Consider the following 27,544-nt stretch of genomic DNA (forward strand, 5'->3'; position numbering starts at 1 on the left):
AGAATTCGATAAAAAATAACTAATGGCCAGCGCTTAGTATTTCTGACAACATTATATGATGAAACCATTTTATCAGCCATATCTACACCACATTTTGTATCATTGTAAAATAAAATAACTTCGGGTTTAAAGCATTCTTCAATATTACTTTTTATAGTACCTAAGTAGTAGCAACTTGGTAGCAAGTAGGTCCCTTGGAACAGAAAGCAATCAAGGACCTAATGCTGACAAAAATGTATTGCTGCTTTCATACAAAAACCGAGAGTTATAACAATAATTTGAAAAACCTACTGTAAAAAAACATCTACAAAAAAGTTAAATACGACTTTACTGGAACTGTTCTGAGAAAACCTAATCAACATATCTTTGCTAGTTATATTTCACAACAAATTAAGAAAAATAAGGAAAGAAAAGATTTCTTTAAAATCTATTGTCAGTGTAACTGACTCTTTACATACGAGGTCGAAAAATATTTAATAATATTGATAAAACCATCAACTGGCCAGTCTAAAACTTCAGACTAGGACCGAATACCGAGTTTCGACGTAATTTCACTGCTTACTATAGTGTCAGTTGATAAGACATTTGAGTGCGTTAGTTTCCAGAAGATATCACAAATCTGTGTTGTCACTGCCTCCACCATTAGCAGATAAAAAGCCATTTTGTTAATTTTGTTATTTGGATAACACTTTTGTGATTTGGAGCCATGGAGAAGGTGAACTAACAAATTTCCTAAATTTGATAATTCTCAAAATTGAGATCAGACAAAGATCCAGTTTATCAAAAAAAAAATGAGAAACGTTTGTTTAGATGTTTCTGTATCAATAGAAAACCCAAATGGAAACTCGGACAGAGAGTATACCAAAAATCAATGCGCCGGACCGTTACTGGAACAACTCAAATCACCACCCTAAACTAAAGGAAATATGTTACGTGAATATGTGAATCTGAATATTTCTGATCAAATCTACCTTTTAACCAACAAACACTCCATAATATAAGAAAGTCTAAGATCAGCCAAGGATCCAAGATAACTGTTGAATACTCCAGGAATTTATCGCATTCCCAGTAATTGTTTCGAATAAACAGGTACGTATTAACACATCACACTACTCCTTACAGTGACCTATCCTCATTGGACGTTGGTAGTCACTCGGTAGCCCACAAAACCTTATTCACGGCTTCCCTAAATAATTCAAACGAAGTTTTTGCAGTCCATTGTCTCAAGTTCGTAAAGCACGAAATACGTCGTTTACCTGGTCTCCTTATTCGGTTCGCATTATGTGACCGACGGATAACTTGATTTGACAAACCAAAGTTTGACCGTTAAAAATTGTTGTTGTTGACCTATCCGTTGCAAGACAGCTTCATTGGTGTTCTGTCCACGATATTCGTATCATTTTACGGTAGCACCATATTTCGAAAACTGTTATTTTCTTACTGATGGTCTCTGACAAGGTCCAAACTTCTACGCCATACAAAAAAGTTAAAAACACTTATTATCTGACAATGGCAATATAATGTGTATGTTAAGTCGTAAGTTACACAGTAAATTCCTAATTTTGTTAAATATACTTCTGGATTTCTCGATTCTAATATGGTTTTGACTCGAGTGATTCCAATCTTGGTTCAACTTGCAACCGAGATATGTAATATTCTGAACTCTTGCTATAGTAAAATTCATTAACCGATGCAGGAAGATGTAAACATAACCACGTGTAGGCCTGCAACAGGGCCGCATTTGCGATTATTTTTTTGTTTAGTCAGAATATATATTATTTTATAAAATACGAAATTTATATTTTAATTTTGCAAAAGTAAGACAAAGAACCTGATTGTTTTAGTTGATATCCCATAATAGGAACCATTTATACAGGGCGAAAAACCCAAGAATTTATTTTTTTTGCCAACAATTTTATGTACAGAGTGCCTGCAAAAAATATAAGTTTTATTTTTAATTTTTACTATACTTTCAAATTTACAGTTTAGAATTTACAATTCTAAAAAGTTTCATAATAATAACAAAAAAAAATACTCATTACTCAATTATGTTGAAATAATATATATATATATATATATATATATATATATATATATATATCTATATATATATATATATATATCTATATATATCTATATATATATATATATATATATATATATATATATATATATATATATATATATATCTATATATATATATATCTATATATATCTATATATATATATATATATATATATATCTATATATATCTATATATATATATATATATATATATATATATATATATATATATATATATAATAATATAATTATTAATATGTCGTGACTCGTCACTGTTAAATTATCTAAATCTGAAAATTTTGGGGAATGCATATGTAGGTACTATAAATATGTCATCAATTTATCTTTGTTTATACGCCCTGCATCGCTTAATGAAAGTAGGTATAGTGTCTCATTAATTAATGGTTAACGATATAAATCGGCGGCACAACACATCCCTGACGAACTCCTCGTAGTATGCTAAGTATATTTTTATATACTTTAAAGTATATGTTTGTACTCCGACTTTATCTATCTGCTGTTGGTATAAGTTAGCTATGATCCTAAGATCATCCTTTTGTATTCCCGTTGTTTTAAATATATCTATGAGTTGTGGTGTCCTCTGTCAAATGCCTTTTTCCAAGGGGCAAGCGAAAAAGTTACTAAATCCACAAGGAAAATAATTCCTGCAGCTGGCTGTATACCACGTATCACAAAAAGAGGTTAATCTTTGTATATTGGGTATATTTTATATTTACTGTCCACATCTCCAGCTCTTTTAATCAGTACCTGTATGCTAAAAAGTGCCTCTCTCCTACAAAGGTCGTTTCTAAAGCCAAATTGAAATTCATCAATATACCGTTCTAAAATAAGGTCAATTCTTTCGTGAATAATATACAGAAATACCTTTGCGTGAGTCATTATTAAACTTATAGTTCTGAAGTCCTCAAATCTCTTTACTGCTGTTTTTTTACGTAAAGGTATAAATGTGGCAGTAGGCCAGCCATCAGGTAGTTGTCTATTCTGATATATAGTGCCAAAAAGTGCAAAGTATCTATATAGTCCTCCTCCAGAAGCTGTTCTCCAGCCTTCAATTTTCTCGTCTGTCTTTCATATTGCGTTGCCTGATTGTCAGTTATAATTGGCATCGCCTTGTTCGTGAAGAGGTCGGCTGCTTCTTTAACCTTCTTATGAACGTAAAGAACATCGTGTGTTTTATCAAAAATTTCTCAGTACATCTTTTCGTTTAATCTTCTTCGTTACTGTTTTGTGTACTTTTCTATATTATGTCTCATATTTTTTTTTGTTGTCTTCGCTGATCCATTAGCTGTAGAATTTCGTCAGCCATCCATGGGTTGTTTTTATTAACTACTTCCACTCTACTATCCACAGATATTAAGAGAGGCTGTCGATTCCCAGAGACCCCGATCAATTTTAATCGTAAAGAAGAAGCTCCTTATCTAAGAAACAGGATGTGCATCTCAGCACTACGAAATATGCAACTTCTACTCAGACGACTAACAAATTTCATAAACCTATTCGGACCAACCGATAGTTCCCTGGAAGACACGAAACCTATAAATTTGTAGGGGAGACGTCAATTAGACATAATTCCAGATACCAGATGTCGTACCATAATGAAATATGTAAGCCATTGAGTAAAGAAAAAGCAAAGTACCTACGTATAAAGAATTCTATATAACAGTCGATTATTTAGTATTTTATTATTAACTATTTCTTACATCTCATCTACTTAAGTGTAAACTAAATCCCTTGTTTACATAATAACCTATTACAATATTCAATGTCTTCTATTTCCAGACATTCCATTTTTGGTTTATTGTAATACTCCGAATTTTCATCAAGCCTTATATCTCCGTTAGCCATCTTAGTAAAGAACTTGTCGAAAGATTTTAGTTGGGGAAAGTGTCTTCTAGCGAGTAGATGTTTGTTAGTCACGTGATTTATGAATTCTTCTTCGTATACTTGGTCTAATGATGTAACTTTCAAGTGAGCTTTGGCCTCTTCAGCTGTAAGAAGGATGCAGTTCCAGGGAGCCCATTCTTTGTGCATGTCCCAACGGACCAATCTGAAAACAGTATTTTGTAAAAAGAATAATAAAAATCGGTATCAATGTTTTAAAGAATAACGAAAGATACTATGACTAAAGACAGACTAAATAATGATGACAACTATATCTTACTATCTTACTTATCTATTCTATAACTTACCTTAATTGGTAGATGTCATTGCACTCTGAGAGCGCAGAATGTCCATGCCAAATCTGTACAGTAATATGGTGAATATCTATATCTTGCAGTATGAAAACTACTGACGTTACAGCGTGATGTAATCTCTCGTAGTTTCTGATTTGCTTTAAGATAAACCTATAAGGCGATAGATCCACCCAAGGTTCATCGGCTTTGTCCAACCACTTGCAGGTGCGGCAGATGCGTAGCTTTTCCGTTCTAGCTGTCAATTTGAAATCCTCGATTGTCTTGAATTTCTGACATCTAGGGCAGTATTGTAGATTCTTTTCCATTCTTAGCTCTTCTTTATTCAACAGATGCCTGATAACAAATATTTAAATTATGAAATAACATACATACATTGGGATAAAAAAAAAGTAAAGAAGCCAAAGAAACATAGTTTCAAAATATTTTGGACATAATTCTAACTTATGATTTACATTTTTTATTGGGAATTGAAAGATGTAATAATCAACAAAAGAAAGTAAAAAATATGACCAAGGAGTCTTAAACAATACACTTTGGAGATTATCAATTAATATTCCCTTTTAACATCGCTAGTACTGTTACGCTTATTTTATTCATTCTGATATATTTTTGGTCTTTGAATAGTTTTAGAAGATGGTCAAACATCCATCCGTTTGAGGTATCAGGCTTTAAATTTGATTCTGAACATATAAATGGGACATCAGTTACAAAACAAAAAATAACATGAAAAGGTTATTATTATATTAACATTATTTACAAAGATCAACCGGGCTTGACAAATTACCAATGCTATAATGCCCCTAAAAAGTACAACCCCCAAGGCGTGAGAGACTTTTTTTGGATTGATTTCTTTCATTTTTCGTAATGATACACAACTATACATAGTTATACCAAAAAAATTTGATTTATAGTGCAACTTCATAAGCATCTGATTGCTGGAAATCCTAATTGAAATAATTTTTCGATTATAGCGATGTCTAAATTAAGATTTATTTTTGTACATACGTAGTAAGATAGTGCCAATCATCTGACATTTGTCAACGTACATAATTCTACTCAAACAAGATAACCTATTGTAAGATATTACTTTCCCTTTTCCTTATTGTACTTTCCCAAAGCCAAAAGGGTATTGTAACTAAAAGCTTGCTTAGAATACAATGCTGATTGAAAATATTGGAACCTCTATGTAGCAGATCAGTATTAAAGATTGACAATGCACATTATTATTACCTGGTAACATTCTCGTTGCATTCAATTAGCTTGAAATGATGCAAAACACCAGCTTCTATCCTCTTCTCTAATCCCTTAAGTTGTTTTTCGCTTACTCCTCTTGCTAACAGTTGACAAACTCTATCAATAAGATCATTCAATAGTTCGCTGTCGTGACATTGATGATCCTGAATGTATTGTTTTACCTCCAAATATACGTTTAGTTTTTGTTCGGTAGTAAGATCATTTTTCGTCAATTTTTGGTAAAGCTCGAAATATTGTCGCCCCTTCTGTGTTTCCAGAGTATCCATAAATATGTGTAGGCTTTTGTACCTACTGTACCAATCAATGGGATCACCTAAAAAAAGTAAGGGACTGCTAAAATTGTACCAATTTAAATAGACAATTTAAATATGGCTTACCTATTTTTTTAAAAAAGTTCTGTATCCTCTTATATTCTAAATCTTTTTCTACTTTATTTTTTAGTTTTTCAATTGCTCGTAACATTTCGATTTCTTTCTCCAACAAAAGATACAGTTCTGCAATTTTAGAAGCTCCACAATGCAAAGAAGTAATTCTTGCTATTTCAGATTTCTTCCATTTGTTAACCTAAAAGCACCGCATTATTATATTATACCAATAAGCAATATTACAGAGGGTGATCAACTTAATCTGCGGAATTCTCTATCTATCCATCCTGATACCTTCTGTTATCAGATAGACAGTACCATGGAATACCCAATTTGAAAGCGATGTAACGCAGAAACTTTTTATGTGAATGATAGAATAATAAACATGCGCAATACAAAACGGTGTCGTGCTAGTGCCACTTAGCCTCTCTTACTTAATTCCGGCTCTCAACTCGTAAGCCGGTGAACCCTGTAAATCTGAGTAACAATGCGAAAGACTGTGGTAACCAATCCCAGTGGTAAGCAGAGTAAGGACTAACGAGAGCGGAAGAAATGTTTTTTCGATAAGGCACTTGTATCCTAAAAAATAGATCGATTATGTCACCTGATATAGAGATAACTAGGCGGACCAACGCATTCACTTGCGTGGTCTAGTGGGTTCATGGATCTTTAAAAATATATCGATTACGTCACCTTATAAAGAGAACAGTCGATTCGATTTAGAGGCGGACCAGCAAATGCACTTCTTTGTTAGTAGTCCACTGGGTTCATGGATCGAATCCCGGCGGAGACCAGAAAAACAAAAAAGTTTATCGTAGTGGTATAAAATTTAAATGGATGTGCGACTTAAATTAGTATAATCGAATATTTCGGGTCAACTTATGGATGAGAAGTACATTAAGAGATCGGGAATTACGGTTTGGTGTTACTCATTAGATCGATTTCTACCGGAAACGCTTGTCAATACTGGAAAAACCGGAAAATGTTTATGAGAAAACCGGTGCACAGGTGCACAGAGTACTATTTGAAACTCTTGACAAATGTAAGCTACACATAACAGTTGTAAAAGAGATGAGACGGAAAGGAACTGGTATAATGGTAAGGAGGAGACATTTATAATCTACTTAGTTGTAAATCAACTTACTGTTGGTCTTGGATTTTTTTTTAACCAGACAAAAAATACTGTAATGAACTTTAAAGGCAACAACCACGGAATACTCATAATAAAAATAAAGTAGAAATTCTCTCATTTAAATACAATGGTAGTTTGCAATAACCATCGTCGGTGATATGAATGTGAAAATTAACAGACAGAGCAGAGAGCCTATTTACCGTCAACCTTGCAGCGTCTTTAATCGTGGCAGTAGCTAACACATATTTCAAACAAGCAATTGGACTTCGTAAGTCCTGGATTTTCACCCAACGTAACGGGAAGTCGACATTTGAACTCTTCGTGTAACTTTGCGTCGATTGATATAGGATTTCACTAATTTAAGCCATTCATTTTCGCCAAACTTCCGGCCATATGTTATTAACGGAAGTATATATTTATTGTCGTCTTGCTAAGGTGCGTCGAATAATATATCGCGTCTTCTATTTCGAGGACTTAAAAACAGTACTTCCGGTTGCAACTCTGGAACCGGAAGTCCGAGGTCCTCACCTGCAATCCAGTCTTTGAGTTAGAAGCTCTCATTTGACACCTCATTTGTCATTCTACCTGTTCTAATAACGGAGGAGTTGTATTCACGGAAGACAGACATGGATAATGTCTGAAGATTTCTTGGTTGAAGAAGGCACAGATTTAAGCAAAAATCTGAAGTTTGGTTTCTACTTGTATAACCAAGAAATTTTGGATTTCTTCTATTTTGGTTTTATTCTCAGATGTCGCTGTAGCGTCTTTATTGAAGTTATTTTATTATTATTTATTTTTACGGATGCGATGATAAAAACAGCTAAATCAATATGTGGAACTACAAGAAATAACAACAGAGGGAAACGAACATCTTGGTGGAACGATGAAGTGAAAAGAGAAATAAAAGAAAAGAAGAAATTATGGAAAGAATACATACAAGACAAAACACAACAAAATATGAAAATTATAAGAGACAAAGAACAAAAGTTAAAGAGATAGTTAAGAAAGAGAAAAAGAAAAGTTGGGAAAAATTCGGGGAAAAAATGGAAGAAAACAGCACATAAAACGTAAAATTATTTCACAGAACACTGAAAAACCTAAGAAGCAACAAAGAAACGAAACTGAAACAAATAGTGAACAAGGAAGGAACAATAATAAACGACGATAAGACAATAATGGAAAGATGGAGGGAACATTTTCAGCTGATACTAAATGGAAATCAAGCGAATACAGTGGAGAAGGAAAGCCACAACAAGAGAGTATCCATGAGAAACACGGAAAATCCAGAAACTATAGAAAAAGAAGAACTGGAAGAAGCAATAAGAAATATAAAGATTGGAAAAGCACCAGGAAGCGATGAAGTAGCACCAGAAATGATGAAATATATAGGAGTAAAAGCAAAAGAAAAATTGTTATACATATATAACCTAATATGGAAGAGAAAAGTAATACCCAGAGAAAGGACAAATGCAGTAATTATACCTATATACAAGAAAGGAAACACAAGAGACTGTAGGAACTATAGAGGTATATCACTACTATGTGTAGCAGCAAAAGTATACGAAACCATAATAGAAAGGAAAATTAGAAAAGAAATAGAACATAAATTAGAGGATGTACAAAGTGGATTCAGGAAAGGACACAACAAACAAGACCATATATTCACCATGCAACAAGTAATAGAAAAAGCCTTAAAGAAAAATAAAGAAATATATCTGAGCTTTATAGACATGGAAAAAGCATTCGACTCAGTCAAAAGAAAAGATATATGGGAAAGCCTAAAGAAGAAACAAGTAAGTGAAGAACTGATAGAAGCAACAAAGAGTATATACATGAAAACAACAAATACAGTAAGAATGTTAAATATACAGTCAGAACCATTTGAAACAACTCAAGGAGTTAGACAAGGGGGAAGTCTCAGCCCAGTGCTATTCATAAATGTAATAGATGAGATAGTGAAAGAATGTAAGTAAAAATTCAAGAATTACTGCATCGGTTGGAACAGAATGCAAATGTGTATAATGTGATAAATGCTGAGATGTGTATATTTGCAGACGACATAGTATTAATTGCGGAAACTGCAGAAAAACTGAAATACAACTTAGAGAAATGGAACCTAGAAGCAAGCAAATACAACTTAAACGTAAACAAAGAGAAGACTCAGATAATGAAAATATCAAGGAAACAAGGGACGGAAGATCAAATAGAAGTAATGATAGACCAATAAAAAATAATACAGACAAATTCATACAAATACTTAGGATCAGTAATCAACAACAAAGGAGACATAGAGGACGATCTTAACAACAGAATGGAAAACACAGGAAAAGTATTCCAAGCACTAAATAGAGGATTCCTTAATAACAAAGAAATATCAACAAAGACCAAGATGACAATATACAAAACAATATATAGACACTATAGTGACATATGGAGCAAAAAATTGGATATTAAACAAAAGACGATGAGTCCTGCTAGGACGAAGTACGTATAAGCGAATATGAATATTTTTAAAGATCATCCATAAACGCATATACCAAATACTTGATATGGATATTGAAGAAACCCAATTTGGACTCCGGAGAGGCGTAGGTACCCGTGAAGCTCTCTTTGCATTCAACGTACTAATCCAGAGATGCTTGGATGTGAACCAAGATATGTACGTCTGTTTCATAGATTGCAACAAGTCTTTCGATAAAGTCCGCCACAAAGGGCTGAGGACGTCCTCAAAGCAAAACAATTACAATACAATGACTTTCGAATTATAACAAATCTATATTATAAACAGTATACATCTGCAAAAACATTCCCAAGTGGAGACGCAGCAACTAATCATAATCTGCTCTGTGCTGGATTCAAACTAAAATTGAAAATAATAAAAACCCCGAAAGCTCAGAAAAAACATAATAATCGACTCCTAAGAAATGCCGAAATAGCAGATGAGTTCGGAAATAAGATAAGTCATGGAATTAAAAAACATCTAGAAAGATCTGAACAAGAATATATCGGACAAAATATAGATATAATGAATTCCGTCATGGTTACCATAGCAGACGAAGTTTTGAAATCAGAAAAAGGGCCAGTAAAGAAAAAGGATTGGATGACCGATAACATACTAGACCTTATTCAGCAAAGAAGAAATTGTAAAAATAAAGATGAGACTGGATATAGAGAAATATATCGAAAAATAAGATACGTGGTTAAGCGAGCAATATATATATATATATATATTGGTATTTGGGAATGGTATCACACATTCCCATTAACTCGGCTCATAGGGCACAGAGCTACCTTCTCTGTCGCTCATATGAGTAATTCCTGTCTGGCGCGTCCACGTCGCGGGGGTGGGCATCTCTTGCTTCAGTAGACCGGAGCTAGTAGATGGCTAAGTTCAGATAGGGACCCAGTTCCGTGGGGTATAACACGGCCCCCTTGCCCAGGGATACGGGTGAAGACCACAACGAAGATGAAGGTGGAGAATATAGTATTCGGTTCAGTGAATTCAACGGAAGTGGCAACCCTGTTTCTAGGGATAGTATAGAATCAACCTGGTGAAGGGCAGCAGCGATCACCAGTACTAGAATTAGGCGTAAAGGAAATGATCCTAAACCGGCTTCTTACTAGAATACCGTAGGTGAGACTGAAACAGTTAGAGGGCTACGGTACTGCGATGCGGAAAGCAAGTAGGAAACTACCGCATTATATTCCTCAGGACATCCGTCCGTAGATTTTTTCTTGTCATGTTGGAAGAAACAAAACAAACGGCCCCTAGTCCCGGGCAGGCCTTAAATGGCCAAGGGGTGCGAAGAATCTCCCGGTTTCAACTTGATAAGACAATCAAAATTGCTACGTGGAATGTTAGAAGCTTATTTGCAGCAGGCAAACTACAAAATCTAATTCAGGAAATGAACAGAATTAACATCGATATTCTCGGCATAAGCGAATTGCGATGGGAAGGCACAGGCATAATCAATACTACTGGTAAAACCCTTTACTACTCATGCAGTGATAGCACAGACCCTCACCACAGACATGGGGTGGGAGTTCTGATAAGCGAAAATTTGCGCGCCTCCGTGAAGAACTTTGTCCCGATCTCCGAAAGAGTCATACTTATTCAGTTGCATGGAAAAGTTAACATAAATATTATACAAGTCTACGCCCCTACAGCAGACAAGCCAGAAGAAGAACTAGAGCGATTTTATCAACAGCTAGACGAAGCCTTAAAGGTGACTAAGAATCACGAAATCAACATCGTATTAGGAGACTTCAACGCAAAAGTTGGGGAAGGAGCTGTAGATCACGTAGTTGGAAAATATGGTCTTGGTCAGAGAAACGACAGAGGGGACAGATTGATACAGTACTGTCAAGACAAAGATCTAGTCATAACGAATACTTGGTATAAGTTACCACCCAGGAGGCTTTACACATGGAAGTCGCCTTTAGACGGACATCAGGGCATTATAAGGAACCAAATAGATTATGTGACAATTAATAGAAGGTACAGGAATGCTATTACTAAGGTATCTGCATTACCTGGAGCAGACATAGGATCCGACCACAATCCCTTAGTAGCAAATATCAAACTGAGGCTCGCTACAGCTAAAAGAAAACACCAGAAGGCATCAGTAAACATTAGAAAACTCAAAAACAATGAAACAAATGAAGCGTACACAGAGGAAATAAACAATAGGTTCTCTAATATGGCAACTGAGAATGATGTTGAAAAGTCATGGACCACCATAAAAGAATCATTTGATGAGTTGAACAACACTTTTCTACTCGAGAGTAAAACAACTACCAAGAATGAGTGGATGACAGAAGAAATATTAGAGATGATGGAACAACGCAGGCAGTGTAAGATCAGGCAGGACGAAGTAGGGTACCGAAATATACACAGTCAAATTCGTAAAGAAATTATAGCGGCGAAGGAGATCTGGATGACTACACTTTGCGCCGAGGCTGAAAGCCTATATAAACTCGGCGACAGCTTCAATCTTCACAAGAAAATTAAGGAAATTGCTGGTGTCTTCAAGAAAAAACAAGTCACTGGTATACATAATGACCAAAATGAATTAATAACGGACCCTAGCGATATACTTAATACTTGGAAAATGTACACAGCCAATTTGTTCAATGATGACAGAACACAAAAACCACCACAACTGGGAGACCATTTGTATGGCCCAAATATTTTGAAAGCTGAAATTGTACACGCTATCAAACTATTAAAAAGTAACAAAACCCCAGGACCAGATGATATGTACGCAGAAACAATCAAGTTACTTAATGAAGAAAACCTAGACATTATTGTCAAGCTCTTTAACGACATCTACGATACGGGCCAGATTCCAAAAGATTGGCTCCGATCTACATTTATCGCCCTACCAAAAACACCACGTGCGAACTTCTGCAAGGACCACCGACTAATAAGCCTAATGAGTCACTTTTTGAAACTTTTCCTGAAAATACTTCACACTAGATTGTTTAAGAAATGTGAAGAAGTCAGTGGATGGAGTCAGTTTGGTTTCAAAAATGGACTTGGCACGAGAGAAGCGATCTTTAGTATGCAAACATTGATACAGAATTGTTTAGATCAAAGAAAGGATGTTTTTATCTGTTTCATCGATTACGAGAAAGCATTCGATAATGTAAAACATGAATTGATGATAAAATACCTACAAGAGTTGGGATTGGATGCAAAGGATATAAGAATCATTGCCAATCTGTATTGGAATCAGACAGCAACAGTACGTCTTCAAAATTCCAACGAAACAGAAGATTTCTCCATTAAAAAAGGAGTAAGGCAAGGTTGTATACTGTCTCCAATGCTGTTCAATTTATACGTAGAAAAAGCCTTTGCAGAAGCAGTGGAAGACTCTAATAAGGGTATTAAAGTTAACGGCATATTTATTAATAACATCAGGTATGCCGATGATACAGCCATAGTGGCAGATAACATCGAAGATCTTCAATGCCTTTTGAATGATCTAACTCTTGCAAGTGAAGCTCGGGGTTTGAAAATAAATATCAAGAAGACAAAATCAATGATTATAAGTAGAAATGATTACCCCAACGCAAAGATATATGTCTCTGGAGAAGAAATCGAACAAGTCAGGCAATTCAAATACTTGGGATGTTTGCTGAATGAGGGTTGGGACCCCGAGAATGAAATAAAGAGCAGAGTTGAACAAGCCAGAAATGCTTTTTTGAGGCTTCGTAAGTTTCTGACTGATCGCAAATTGGACTTCAACCTCCGATACAAGATGCTTAAGTGTTACGTGTGGCCTGTTCTCCTGTACGGAATGGAAGCATGGACGTTAAAGGCCAGTTCCATTAACAAACTTGAAGTGTTCGAAATGTGGTGCCTGCGTCGAATGCTCAGAATATCATGGACGGACAGGGTCAGAAATGAGGAAGTACTCAGAAGAGCGGGCTTACAGGATAGGGAACTTTTTAATTATGTAAAAAGTAAGAAGACTGCATACTTGGGGCACATTATACGAGGAGAACGATACACTTTTCAGCAACTGATACTCGAAGGGAAAATAGAGGGTAGGAGAGGTCTCGGACGTAAAAAAATGTCATGGCTGCGCAATATTCGACAATGGACAGGAATCCACAGCTATGAAATGCTTCGCAATGCTGCTAAAAACAGAATTATTTAATCCTGACTATTTAACATCTCACCTGACAAGACGATGTACGGTGGACGCCTACGCAGAAATGCATGGCACCTTAAGAAGAAGAATATATATATATCAATACGTCATTCGAACGCAAAGGTCAATACTAAGATCGTGGCTGCCAAGTACATTCCTCATTTTTACAAAAAATGGGTTATTGGTGAACAGTAATCTCGTGAAACGGGCGGAGCTTCTAGTGCGCAGAGAGAGAAAGTATTCGGCCAGAATAGGATGGAATTTGTCCGAACATTACCATCATTGACAAGGAAACTAAGTTCCTGTAGCTGGCTGTATACCATGTATCACAAAAAATTTACGTTAAAATCCTTTATAAAAGGTATATAAATTAAAAAACTCAAACGGGCTATGTCATGAAGACAAAACGTTTTCGGAATCCATATTCCATCATCAGTGTCTAGGTGTACATGTTTTGAACCACTAAATATCTGGGTAAAAACCCGTTAAAATTTATGTGTTGCAATTTAGTTTACATTATTTAGTCTAATATTTTAGGATGTTAAAGTTACCAGTGGATATGATAACATGGCAACGTACGACTCCACATGAAGTTGCTGGTCATGAGACGAAGTGTCTACGAGGACTTGATGATAGCAACTATTCAGTTGCTGATAAACTTACCGCTCAAGAGGGGGGGGGGGACTTTTTGTCCAAACATATTTGTACGGCATTTATAACTTAGGTAGGTAATAGAAAAATAATCACCTGCGCCCTAATGCCGTGCAAAAATAGTGGTACCAGGAACAAGAAAAATTTTCTATTTTCGGAAAACTTTTTCTCCATTTTCGGCAATTTAACACAGTATGACATTCATATACAAAGTTTCGGATCGGTAAGTAGATTAATTTTTTTGCACCGTACATTTCAGCTGGAATAGGGGTGAAAAATCTAAGGCCCAACCCTTAATTTGAGACCCCATACTTTGAGTACCGATAAGAATTAGCGGCAAAGTTTCTAAAGTTGTTATTACGTATTATAGCATTGATTTATATCTGATCCCTATTGGGTCAGATATAAAAATCAATCCCTAAAGATATCTCATACCTAAAAATGTCCTATGGGCTTGTAGTTTATACATATTTGAAAAGAATTACAAGTACGGTTACCTCTTAAATGATGTTTTGTTTTAAATTAGTTAGGAATGTATAATTGCTTACCATTGCGTAGAGCATCGCGAAATCTGACATGGTCAGGGGAAAAACTTTGCTAACCAAATCCTGCCGCCTTCTTTCTTCGTCCTCGACTCGTTCTCTCTCATCTGCTTCTAGTTCCAGCTGCAGGCGTTTATGATATTCCCAGCTCAATTCTTTAAGAGCTTGGCTCATTTTCCAAGCACGAAAATACCTAAAAGATTTTAAACAAGTTTTAGATATGTATATGAGAGTGAGAGTAGGTTTCATATTAGTTTTCAGAATTTACTAAAAAATCTTACTTATTAAAGAAATGATAAAAAGCTACAAACAAGAACATATTTAACTAAAAATAGAAATTCCCATTGTCTATGGTGAATTAACGACGTCATAATCGATGGATAATAAAATTATTTAATTATACGAGGGCTGTTTGAAAATAACGGTTTCTGTATGAATTACATAAGTTCAGAGGAATCTTCGAAATTTGATGAACTTTGGTAAACTTCTTTTATTCGAAATATTTAACCACAATCGAGGTCAAAGTATACTTAAACAGAATGAATGTGAAACGATGTCAAAAGTAAGTATTTTTTCACCAGAATCATGCAGCTGTCACAAGTCAACGATTTGGCTACCAGTTATTATCACTTGCTTCCAAACCTAATTAACTGGCTTTTCGATAAGAGAAAACGTTTAATAGTTTTATACTATTTAATTAGTTTCGCATTCACCATTACCTTCACCGCGATAAAAATTGCACAAGAACATTTTGAGACGAAATTTAAACGCGAACAATTTTTTGTCCATTTTTGTCGTAAATATGATATTTTCAAGGTATTCATGATTTTTCCTAAATGATCTTTAATTAATTGATTCAACGGAAGTATGCTCGATATGTATCCTGGCAATAAACCTGCAGTTTTATTGCCAGGTGACGTATTGATGGGCGTGTAAAGGGGGTAGTGAGGCGCAATACATGATGCCGTATCCTGTTGGCATCACTCAGCCTATTGGCTTAGGGCTGAGGGGGGGGGGGACAGGGGGTTGAGCTGAAGTTTAACTATCTTCTCCTAGAAAAACTATGAGTTATAAACGTTCAAGGAAGAAAAGCCGGACTGATCAAACGACGACGACTGTGCGAGAAAAAGGAACACGATTTGAAGGTTACGACATGGAATATTCGAACCTTATATAGATTGGGAGCTCTCCAAAATCTCCTAAATGAACTAGACAGATACAAAATAGACATAACTGCCATACAAGAAATGAGGTGGGTTGGAAACAATGTAATGGAAAAAAGAAGCCATACGATTTTCTACAGCTGCGATCCTAAAGATCACGTCTTGGGCACAGGATTCATAATAAACAAGAGAGTAAAGCATAAGAGATTTCAGAGCCATTAGTCCAAGAATGTGCATTTTATGTGCCCCGACAGAAGAAAGAGAAGAGGAAATTAAAGAAGAGTTTTATGACGAATTAGAGTCCGCATATCAGTTATGCCCAAAAAATGATATAAAAATAATCTATGGAGACCTAAACGTCAAAGTTGGAAAAGAACAGCAATTCCAACCCACAACAGGTAGGCACAGTCTCCATAAGCAGTCAAATTAAAATGGCAATAGGTTAATAAACCTAGCAAGATCACTTAACATGGTGATTGCTAGCACGTACTTCGCTCGCAAAGATATACACAAAGATACCTGGAAATCCGCAGATGGACTTAGTAAATATGATAGAACATGTCATTGTAGATTCGAGACACCAATCGAATATAATAAACGTCAGCACCAGAAGAGGGGCAAATGCGGATTCTGATCACTACCTGGTCGAAAGTAGGGTAAGGGCTAGAATTTCAAACATCAAAAAGGAAAGAGGCTCTAAACATGAACGATACAAGATAGAAGGATTCAAAGAAACAAACAAAAATAAAGAGTATAAAGAAAAGATAAACAACAAACTAGAAAACAGAATAACACATGAAAACCTAAATAAGGAGTGGGAAGAATGCAGAGACATCATAAAAGAGGCAGCTAAAGAAGTATTAGGCATAGAAGGTAGAGAAAGAAGAACAAGAACGAATGACTGGTTTGACGAAGAATGTCAGATTATAACAGACAAAAAAAACAGCATATTTGCTGATGCAACAGAGGCACAGAACCTGACAAGCAGAGGAAGAATATAAACAACTACGCAAAGAAGAAAAGAAAACTCACCGAAGAAAAAAGAGAGAATATATGAACAAAGAACTTCAAGAACTACAAGAACTAAGTAAATCAACAGAGACAAGAAAATTTTATCAGAGACTGAACAAAAGCAGAAAAGACTTCAAACCGAGAACAACGATGTCTAGAGATAAGGAAGGAAATATACTGACAGAACAGCAAGAGATACTAAAAGTAGATGGACAGAACATTTTACGGAAAAGCTTGAAGAAGATCGGAGAGAGACGAACCCTGACATACCATTAGACCAAGCAGACAACAGAGAAAAGACTCCACCAACAATAGCCGAGATTAGAGCAGCAGTAGACAAATTAAAGAACAATAAAGCACCGGGATCGGATTAAATAGCATCGGAGTTACTGAAGGAAGGAGGAGTGTGGAGTGGAATACCATTACATAAAAAAGGAAATCAATTAGAATGTGGAAACTACCGGGGAATCACGCTACTGAATGCAGCATACAAAATAATGCCCAACGTCATTTATGAAAGACTTAGACCACACGCTGAAAAAATAGTTGGCAAATACCAAAGTGGCTTCTGTAGACAGAAGTCAACAATAGACCAGATATTTGTTCTGCGACAGATCCTCGAAAAAACAAGTGAATATAACATCGACACACATCATCTCTTCATAGACTTTGGAAGCGCATATGACAATATAAACCGAGAATTCCTAATAAAAGCAATGAAATAATTTAATATACCAACACAACTAATAGAACTGATAAAAGAATCTCTAAAAGTAGAAAGTAGAATCCGGATACAAAATGAATTACCGGAAACAATAGATGTGAAAAAGGGACTACGCCAGGGAGACGTTCTATCATGCATCTTGTTCAACATCGTACTCGAGAAAATACTGAGGGACACAACAGTCAATACACGAGGAACAGTCATTAATAAAAGCGTGCAAATAGTAGCATTTGCAGATGATGTTGACATAATCGCAAGATCAAGAAGAGAAATGATAGAGGCATACAACCAAATAGAACGACCAAAAGACCAGATCAGACCAAAACAAAATATATGCAGGTAAGTAAAAACGCAGAAATAAGGCAGTCACAAAATATAACAAAGGAGAATACAACATTGAGGAGGCAAAAAACTTTATATACTTGGGATCCCTAGTCACGTCTGATAATAACGTAGCGGAGGAAGTGAAGAGGTGATTATTTATTGCAAATAAATGTTACCATGGCTTAAGTAGGCAACTAAGATCAGATAACTTCGCAAGAAAAACAAAATGCCAAATATTTAAAACCCTAATAAGACCGGTACGCACATACGGCTCAGAAACCTGGACACTCGTTAAAAGAGAGGAAACGTTGTTAGCCACTTTCGAAAGAAAAATCTTGCGACACATATATAAGGGCACAAAAGAAAACGGAATATGGCGAACAAGATACAACTCTGAACTATACAAAATATACCAGGATCCGGATATTATAACATTCATTAAAGTAGGACGGCTGCGTTCGATAGGACATACAAAATATACCAGGATCCGGATATTATAACATTCATTAAAATATGACGGCTGCGTTGGATAGGACATGTAGAAAGAATGGAAGAAGGCGAAATACCAAACAAAATATTCAAACATATGCCAGTAGGAAAAAGAACAAGAGGAAGACCGAAGCTGAGATACTTAGAACAAATAGAAAATGATATAACAACCTTAAAAATAAAAAACTGGAGAAAAAAAGCACGAAACAAATCAGAATGGAGAAGAATCCTGGAACAGGCCAAGACCCAAAAAGAGTTGTCGAGCCAGTGATGATGATGACGTATTGATAAGCAAGGCTATTTATTCATGTAGGTATATTGATTCAGCAAAAAAACTCTAGGAAGATAAGAAAATCTTTCTATATTTTATGATTGAACGAAAGTGACAATAAAAATAAAACTTACCGCATAAATGTTAGTTCTCGATCACATAACCATATTTAAAAAAAAACTAATTACTTTATGCCCGCTGCCATCGTATAAAAAACTGAAATGTTTCAAAACACGGCGTCTGGGTTTTATATACCCTATTTCCAGACAACGTGAAAGCGTTCATATAAACATGTTTAATAGATAAGTGAGTATGTGTCTATAATAGGCAATGGGTTTCGTGGGCTAAGTAATAAGTACTTTTAACTTAGTGTAGACACAGACGAAATTAATGACATGGGAAGTGAAGTACAGCATGCTTAGAGATAATAAAAAAAATAGTCTACAAGATAGTGTAGTCACATCTCAGTTCAGCACAAACAAAATTTTGAGGGCCGTTATTATTAGAAAAATGAAACGCTACAATCTTACTACTAATGTGCACGAACTTTCATACGGGAGTAAAATGGATTTTTTTTTCAACTTTAAATGCAACTTTATGCATAATTAGAAAATGAATTTATAGTTTCTTTTTTGTAAAACAAAGGAGAGCCAACAATTAGAAAAAATTTAAAAGATAAGGAATAAAGTACATTTAATGTTATTGCTAGGTTAAAGATAAAAACCTACCTCTGAATGGTTCTCACTTTGCCTTCAATATCTAAGCGTTTATCCCTTTCTTCCGCCGTTTCGTAAGCTCCCGCCGTAAGAATTTTATCCGTGACGTTTGGTATATATATTTGGGTATTGGTCATTTGAGTTGCATTGGCATAATCCATTTGTACCTTTCTGTTTCTTGTACTGTATGTCTGGGTGTCTCTGTGGTTCTTATTTTCAGGTGGTATTTTCGCAGGAGGAGGCCCCGTTTGAGTGTAACTATGGAGGTAGAGGACACCTTTGTAAAAAAAATAAGATATTGTATATCTGCATACTATGATACGGAATATCAGAAAATATTCTTTCAACATCGCAAGATACAATAGTTGAAATAGTTGAAGACTTCTAAAAAACTTTGTACAGCTCGCATAGCCAGAATAATGAACCAACAAAAAAGAACTTCAAAAGAAAAATAAAAAACGTTGTTAAATTATTAACAACCGGTTGACTTACAAAATGAATAATTACCAATCGATATAACAGGCTGGCTTTCGCAAAGGATATAGTACATGAGACCAGCTGCTGATAATGAGAACATTGATAGAGAAGGCAAATGAATATGACGGTATCGAGAAGTGGGCCATAGAATAAGTTATAAATAATTGTAGAATATATTCGATATATAGGCAACTAATACATAAGTGTAGGTAAAAGTTTATGGTCGGTATGGACCTTACGTGAGATGGAGTGAGAAACACCTGTTTAAAAAGAGAGAGGTATATTAGGTCCGATGAGAGGAAAATCGAATAATTAAACGAATATTAAATTACAAACCGAAGGTAAGATTAAACGTAGGACGTCTTTTAATTAAAATTAATGAAACCCCATTTTATGTCAGCATACATATATATTGAGTTGTAAGAAATAAAAGAAAAAGACACACTTTTTGTTAAGCCAAAACCTTTTTAATAAAATTACCTGTTCGGCTATGCATGTAACCGCCCAGCGTTGGTTTATGTATAGCTTTATTTTCAACTTCTACTACAATTTGCTTCCTATCTTCTCCATTTTCCACTGTAACCGTGATAATATCCGGAACTACAATATCCTAAAAAACACATTTTTAAGAAGATTGTACATTTTTGCAACAACTTACGCACTTTATAAACTTTTTCGATATCAATAATCCAATTAGAGGGATCATCTGTGGATATATTTAGTTCCAGAATTTTAGGTTGATCTGCATCTATATCTCTTAGTAGTTTATCTTCATCGGTTAAGGGAGTCTCTCTGTATGCTAATTGGAGATGTTCTTTAGGAATCCCAAAAATTCTTTCCAGATTGTCCAAAATCTACAAATATGAAGATCAAAACATCAGTGAATTAAGAATGAAGTAGTTCTGTGAATAACTTGATCGTGGGCGATCCCAGAAGTACCCGACCCAAGAAATAAAACTCAATAATAACTTTTGGAAAAAAATATATTGATTTTTTAACATAATGTCCTTTCAGCACCCTACACTTTTCCAGCGATGTTCAATAAGTCCGATACTCTTTTTATAATCATCAGTTATCTCCCCCTCCTCTCGCTCTTTCCAATGGCGCTACAGCCTAAATGGAGCCTTGGCCTCCTCCAAACTATGCGTCAACCCGTGACGGTCCTGAGCTGATTTTTTTCAGGTTCTCACGTCTAGCAAATATTGCGCGTCCGCTGCCACTTCATCCTCCCACCTTTTCCGTGGCCTTCCTTTTTGTTCTCGCGCCCTGCATTTTACTATCAAGGGCTCTTTTCGGCAATCTTTCTGTCTCCATTCTCACTACATGACCAGCCAATCGAAGTCTCTGAAGTTTAAGGAATTCTAGGATTGGTGCCTTTTTGAACAGTTGGTAAAGTTCATGGGTGTACTTGGACCTCTATACTCAGTTTTCGTTAATAGGTCCGAATATCCTTAGTAGTTTTCTTTCGAAGATTTCCAGCTTTCTTTTTGTGTCTCCTGCCATCACCCACGTCTCGCATCTATAACATACTATTGATCTGATAATCGTTTTGTATGACCTGATTTTCGATCTACAGTGTATGTTTTTGGATCGGAACATATGAGCGGGTGAAAAGTAAGCTTTGTTTCCATTTACTAATCTTCTTTGAATTTCTGGTTCTTCTGTTCCATCCGTGTTTAATGCAACTTCACGTGAAAATTTCTATAGTTTCAATATCGTCCTCCAATTCAACTGTGCGTCTGTTTCCCCTAGCTCTTGCCTGTGCTAGCTTTTTTATCTTTTGAATATTTGTTTCTAGGTCGGTTTCTTTTGCAAATGTTTTTAATTGTGAATATATTTCTGCCGTCTCTTGTGTTCTGCGACACACAATGGTGATGCCATCGGCATAGGCGGCAATCTGTATTGATTTATCTTTATTGTTTATGTGTTATATAGCTCAGAGGGGAAGCTTAGTTCTTCACGGTTGGAAAAAAAATTGATCATTGACCATTTTTCCAATTATGTGAACAGAAGATTATCCGAGGGGGCTAAATCTGGCGAATGGGGAGTTTGAGGTAGCAATTCAAACTTAATTTCATGAATTTTGGCCATTGCAATAACGGATCTATGAGCTGGTGCATTTTCTTGATGAAACAACACTTATTTCTCCGCTCAAACGTTGCAATATATTTCGCATAATACTCGCCGTTGGTAGTTTTTGCTTTTTCTCGATAGACAATGGAAATTATCCCACGTTCATCTCGTCCACGTGTTGGAGATCTTTCAAATAAACGAATAAATATCACATAATGATGACCAATGTTCTTCATTTTAACAAATTCACTGAAAAAGTTTACTATTGATGGCTACCAAACAAATGCTAAGCGATGTGGCGTCTTCAAACTTGAAACATTCTTTATAGATTGTGTACTTTCTAATGCAGTGATATTTTTCATTTAACTACCGCCTACATTACATACCAGATTACATAAAAACACTCTTTAGATAATATTTGTAAAAAAATTGGCATAAAAAACACCAAAACTGTCAATATTTTATTCTACCATGCAAAAATCTTATTATATTTAGGAAAAATCGAATGCGGTATACAAAATTCCATATATGTTCCATAAGAGTGATATAAAAATCACTTGTGCTGTTTCTACTCATTCTATAACATAAAACCGCCAACTATACTTTTGACGACATCACATGTCTGTCTTAATATTTCCCTGCATCATAACCCTAAGTAATTCATACTCCTCTCCTCTGATAATATGACCCAAATACTCCACCTTTATGACTTTATATTTATTTCATAGTATTTTTGCAGACGTCCCAGAACTTTGACATTATTTGTAATTCTTTCAGTGCATTGAATCTTTAATTTTTTTTGTAATATCACATGTCAAAAACTTTTAGTTTCTTACTAGAAAGTTAACCCTTCTCTTCATTTGTATATTTTATGGAGTATTGTTATCTACCTTTACAATCGCTGTTTGATATCATTATGTAGTATTTATAATTTGTTAATCTCAGCTGGCAACATTCTTCTCATTTAGCAGTTCTGCCAGTTTTTCGTATCGCATCCTATCAAATGCTTTCCCATAAGCAGTGAAGCCGGTATTTAAGTCTTAATTCCTATCTACATAAACTTCACTGCAATGAATTTATGCTCACCCTTTTTAATATATTCAAAATCTATTAACATCTTTTGGTCTAAAAGTAACTATAAACGATTATACTAGAATCACATCCCAGTCCAGGAGTTGCATCGACAACATTATGACCAATTTTTCTAAACATATCTACAGAGTGAGCGTATTTGAACCTTGTTTTTCTGACCACCGGGCTCAATTTTTATTTATTCACTCTAGGCATAAAGTTGTTGACATTAATCAAACATTTCAACGGTTTATTACTTCTTCTGGTTTACAAAAGCTTAAACGTGCGCTAGCTAGTACAAATATGGACTTTTCCTATGATATTTAATATTGATCCTGATTTTTTGACAGTCTTTCTTACCGAAACTTATCGCAATTTAATATTAAAGCATTTTCCACTAAAAAAATTATGACAAACTGCTGGAACACACCCGTGCAATGGTTTAATAATGAATTAAGGTCTTACAGATCTAATCTTTCTCTTATTAAACACATTGCAGACGCCACTAAGGATCCCCATTTGTTCAAAGTATATAAACAACAAAAAATTGAATATTATCGGAAATTACAAATTGCTAAAAAGCCAGCTTACTGTAATTTTATTACTAATTCCAATAATAAACCTAGAGACTGCTGGAAAATAGTAAATTTTGAAAGAAACAACACAAGATCCAGTTCAGTACAACCTGATCTACATCCAGACGAAATCAATCAATTTTTACTACAATTGCAGAGAATATAATTACATCTCTTCCCACTATTAATGTCGATGTCTTCTTCAATTATAGAAATTATCATTCTCCGAGCAAGTCCTTTTTTTTCGTCCCGTTGTGGAAGAAGAGGTCTCTCAAATAATAAGGTCTCAACATTTTGAGAGAAACTTACCAAATAGTCTTAACTCTTCTTTTAACTTTCACTCATCTTATTAATTTAATTCTATCAACTGGAGTATTTCTAGAAGTACTAAAATACTCAAAAGTGCTACCAATCTACAAAAAAGGTGATTCCTCAAAAACTGACAATTACAGACAATACAGATAAGCATTGTTTCTACTTTTGGGAACGTGATTGAAAAGGTTATCAAACAACAATTTTATTCCTGTTTTGAGTCAAATAATTACTTTAGCAACTCACAATATGGATTCAAAAGTGCTCGTTCTACTACGAACGCGGTATTTAATGTTGTGAGCGAGGTGATTGAGGGGCTTGAATGCGGCAATCGCATAGCAATTTCTCTTTGTGACTTGTCGAAGCCTTTTGATTGCGTTTCACACATTTTGCTCCACAAATTAAATTACTTTGGAATCAGAGGTATTCCTCGTAAGCTTCTTAAGTATATCTTTTATTTGATCAAAGTTCTTATCTATGTGGCAGACACCAGGCGGTAGTGTCAAAAGGTCATCACTCCGATTTTCTATCCGTAAAACATGGAGTCCCCCAAGGTTCGCTCTTAGGAACTCTTTTGTTTATTATTTATGTCAACGATTTGCCTAAATTCATATCTCCGTTTTCATAGGAAAAAATAATGATGATTTAAAAATGTCTCATGAGGAAGTTTCTACTAAATCTAGCTCATGGTTTGCTGCAAACAAACTAAAACTTAACTCTGATAAAACGCAAAATTTGGTTATATCTGCAAATAATTTACACAATGCTCCAGAGCGGGGTACGCCTATTCTGCAATATGGAGATTTCAAATTTGATGCTTGCAATGTTGCCAAATTTGATATTTTTCTCATATCAGTAGTCACTTTGATTTTTTCAATATATTCTGTATATAGTATTATGTCATTCGAACAGGTAGACCAAACCGACGCGGAGCTGCACAAATACATATGATATAAGTCATTCTTCAGTCTTGCGTGTATTACATAAGAATTATGTATGTATTTAAACCCTACAAAATCCAGTTGAATGAAGAGTTAAATGAAGATGACTCCCATCGTAGATTACAGATTAGTGAGGTAATGATGAATAAAATTGGAGTAATTGGACAAAAATTTAAGGGATTGGAGTGAGATAAATCCACACTGGATACGTGAAAACCATTCTCGGATATATAATAAATAATTATACTCCTAATACCTAAAAGTTTATTTAATTACCTCTAAAACAGTTTGCTGCGAAGTATATGTTTGGGTGAACCCTTTAGAATTGGATATAGTGAATTTGATAATGATTTGAGTTTCTGTGTACATCTTCGAAAAGGAAGGCCATTCCAAATCAGCATCTTTCATCCAAATTACTGTGGATTTATCCTTACAAACGCAATCACAATCACATTTTGGGCCGCATTTACACGTACATGGATCGCACGCCATTGTTGTTTTAAGAATAAAATTAGGAACTACAGGAAAAAGGTAAACATGCACACAACTGACACAATAAAATTTCAGATTTCCTTATGGCGGATTTAGCTAGCGGTTGTTATAGTTACTAATTTGGTTGGCTGTATTAGGCCACTACGAGATGCAAAATACATTTAAAAATGTAGTCAAAACTGAACTGTAGAACGTTGATTTGTATAATTAAAAATGTTTTATTTGTAAGATAAATACACTGTGTATTTCAGATGGCGTATTCCAAAAACTAGATTATAATATAAGTAATTATGGTATTAACATAGTATGTACATAAGTACGAAATTATTATTTTTATATTAACCATGTTTCACTAATCGACATATTCAAATTCTTTTATAAAGCTGATGTTGATTGAAATTGGCTGAATGAAAACTTTTCGAGTCAAAAATTAAAAAACTTTTGCTACGAATAACAAACGTATAAAAATAATAAATTTAAATATTTTAATAGTCCAGTTGTCAGAGATTTAACCTCTAAAAGTCATACGAAAACGCTGAATTTTGCTGATAATGTCAGTATTGGGACCTCAAAATAGGTCAAAAAAGTTTCCACTCCTACCCCCGCCCCGGTTTTTCGCCTAAAATCGTAGGGGGAGGGATGGAAAACATCAATTTACAAAGAATCTATACGCTGTAGAAAAATTTTTTTCAAAAAAATGTAGCTGAGATAATCTTGAAGAAAACTGTTAAATTACCATTTTTCTCTAGAATGAACCGTTCTCTCAGAAACAACGCTTGAAGCGACCGATGATTTAAAATGTGGGCGAAATAAATTTCGAAACTCGGCGGTAAAAATTCGAAATCTTTTGATCACAGCCCCCTATCGACTAAAATTAAAATGGTTTTTAAAGGAAAAGAGTGCAGTCTCGTCTGTAATTTTTGCATTTTGACGCAACTGAGGTCATTTTCTATCAATTTTTTACAATTTTCATAAAATCAATAAATTTAATCACTTTCATTGATCGATCGATTTTGAGTTTGGCAGCAAATATGAAGCAATTGAAATATGCCTAAAGAACGTTGATATTTCACATTAGAAAGGATCTCCCGTCACGGGAAATGTTTCCACGGAAATTGCATTAGGTGAAATTTGTAGCCGAAGTTGTGTAGTTTCGAAAGACTTACTTGTGCAATCAAAAAGAAGGAGTTTAAAATGTTTTAGATCTTTTGTAATGTGAATGTTTAAATTCACCGTTTTTTAGACATAGCTTATATTTGTTGCCAACACTCAGCTTTATAGAAACTGACTCCATTTGCGGCAAAATACAAAAATTTCATACGAAAGCTGCACTCGTTTCCTTTAAAACCCATTTTAATTTTTGTCCATAGGACACTCTGATACAAAATATCGAAATTTAACGTCGGTCGCTTCAAACGTTATTTCCAAGAGAACGGTCCATTCTATAGAAAAAGTGCTACTGAGCATTTTTGTTTAAAATTATTTTAGCTACATTTCTTGTCTGAAACATTTTTTTCTACGGCGCACAGATTCTTGGTATGTCGATATTTTCCGTTCCCCCCTTACGAGGGGGGGATTTTAGGGGGAATTCCGAGGATAGGAGTGGCAAACTTTTTTGCATCTTATTTGGGGTCCCAAAATTGACATTCTCAGCAGAATTCAGCTTGTTCAGCCCCGGATCTTTGTTAGCGCTGCTGTTCTTTGGTCGGCTTTTTTCGCGGCATATATTACATGTTCACCGAAGCTCTGTTTCTTGTCTTGAAGATTATGGCATCTTCTGTGTAACTAGCGTCAGTTCTCTCTGTTCTAGTCTCTGTTCTCTGTGTGAACAAGTTCAAGGGCTGTGTTTACCCTATTCATTATGGGAATATTCTAGAAGTGTTCCTTTAACATATCCAGATCGCCTGCGTAAGTAATTGCCTGTATTCCCTTTCTTAGGTTTATCTCCAGTATATCGTTATGGAGTACATTCCAGAGTAGCACCGAGCCCTGTGGCACTCCCGCATATGACATTGTGTCAT

At 35.1% G+C, this 27,544-nt stretch overlaps 2 protein-coding genes across 2 annotated transcripts in view; one reads left to right on the forward strand and one right to left on the reverse strand.

Moving 5' to 3' along the window:
• LOC140445129 (kelch-like protein 26) overlaps positions 1 to 27,544 on the forward strand; it is a 68,084-nt gene that overhangs the window by 5,029 nt on the left and 35,511 nt on the right. The window lies entirely within an intron of this gene.
• LOC140445128 (IQ motif and ubiquitin-like domain-containing protein) lies at positions 3,755 to 25,628 on the reverse strand. The gene is made up of 9 exons (XM_072536968.1): positions 25,308 to 25,628; positions 20,722 to 20,913; positions 20,540 to 20,669; positions 19,595 to 19,859; positions 14,891 to 15,077; positions 5,913 to 6,099; positions 5,512 to 5,848; positions 4,276 to 4,614; positions 3,755 to 4,133 (listed from the first exon to the last, which is right to left on the reverse strand). Exons 1-9 carry the CDS (start codon positions 25,521 to 25,523, stop codon positions 3,809 to 3,811), a joined length of 2,178 nt encoding a protein of 725 aa, XP_072393069.1. The 5' UTR covers positions 25,524 to 25,628; the 3' UTR covers positions 3,755 to 3,808.

This window comes from Diabrotica undecimpunctata, chromosome 7 (assembly GCF_040954645.1).
Source record: "Diabrotica undecimpunctata isolate CICGRU chromosome 7, icDiaUnde3, whole genome shotgun sequence".
Classification (NCBI taxonomy): Eukaryota; Metazoa; Arthropoda; class Insecta; order Coleoptera; family Chrysomelidae; genus Diabrotica; species Diabrotica undecimpunctata.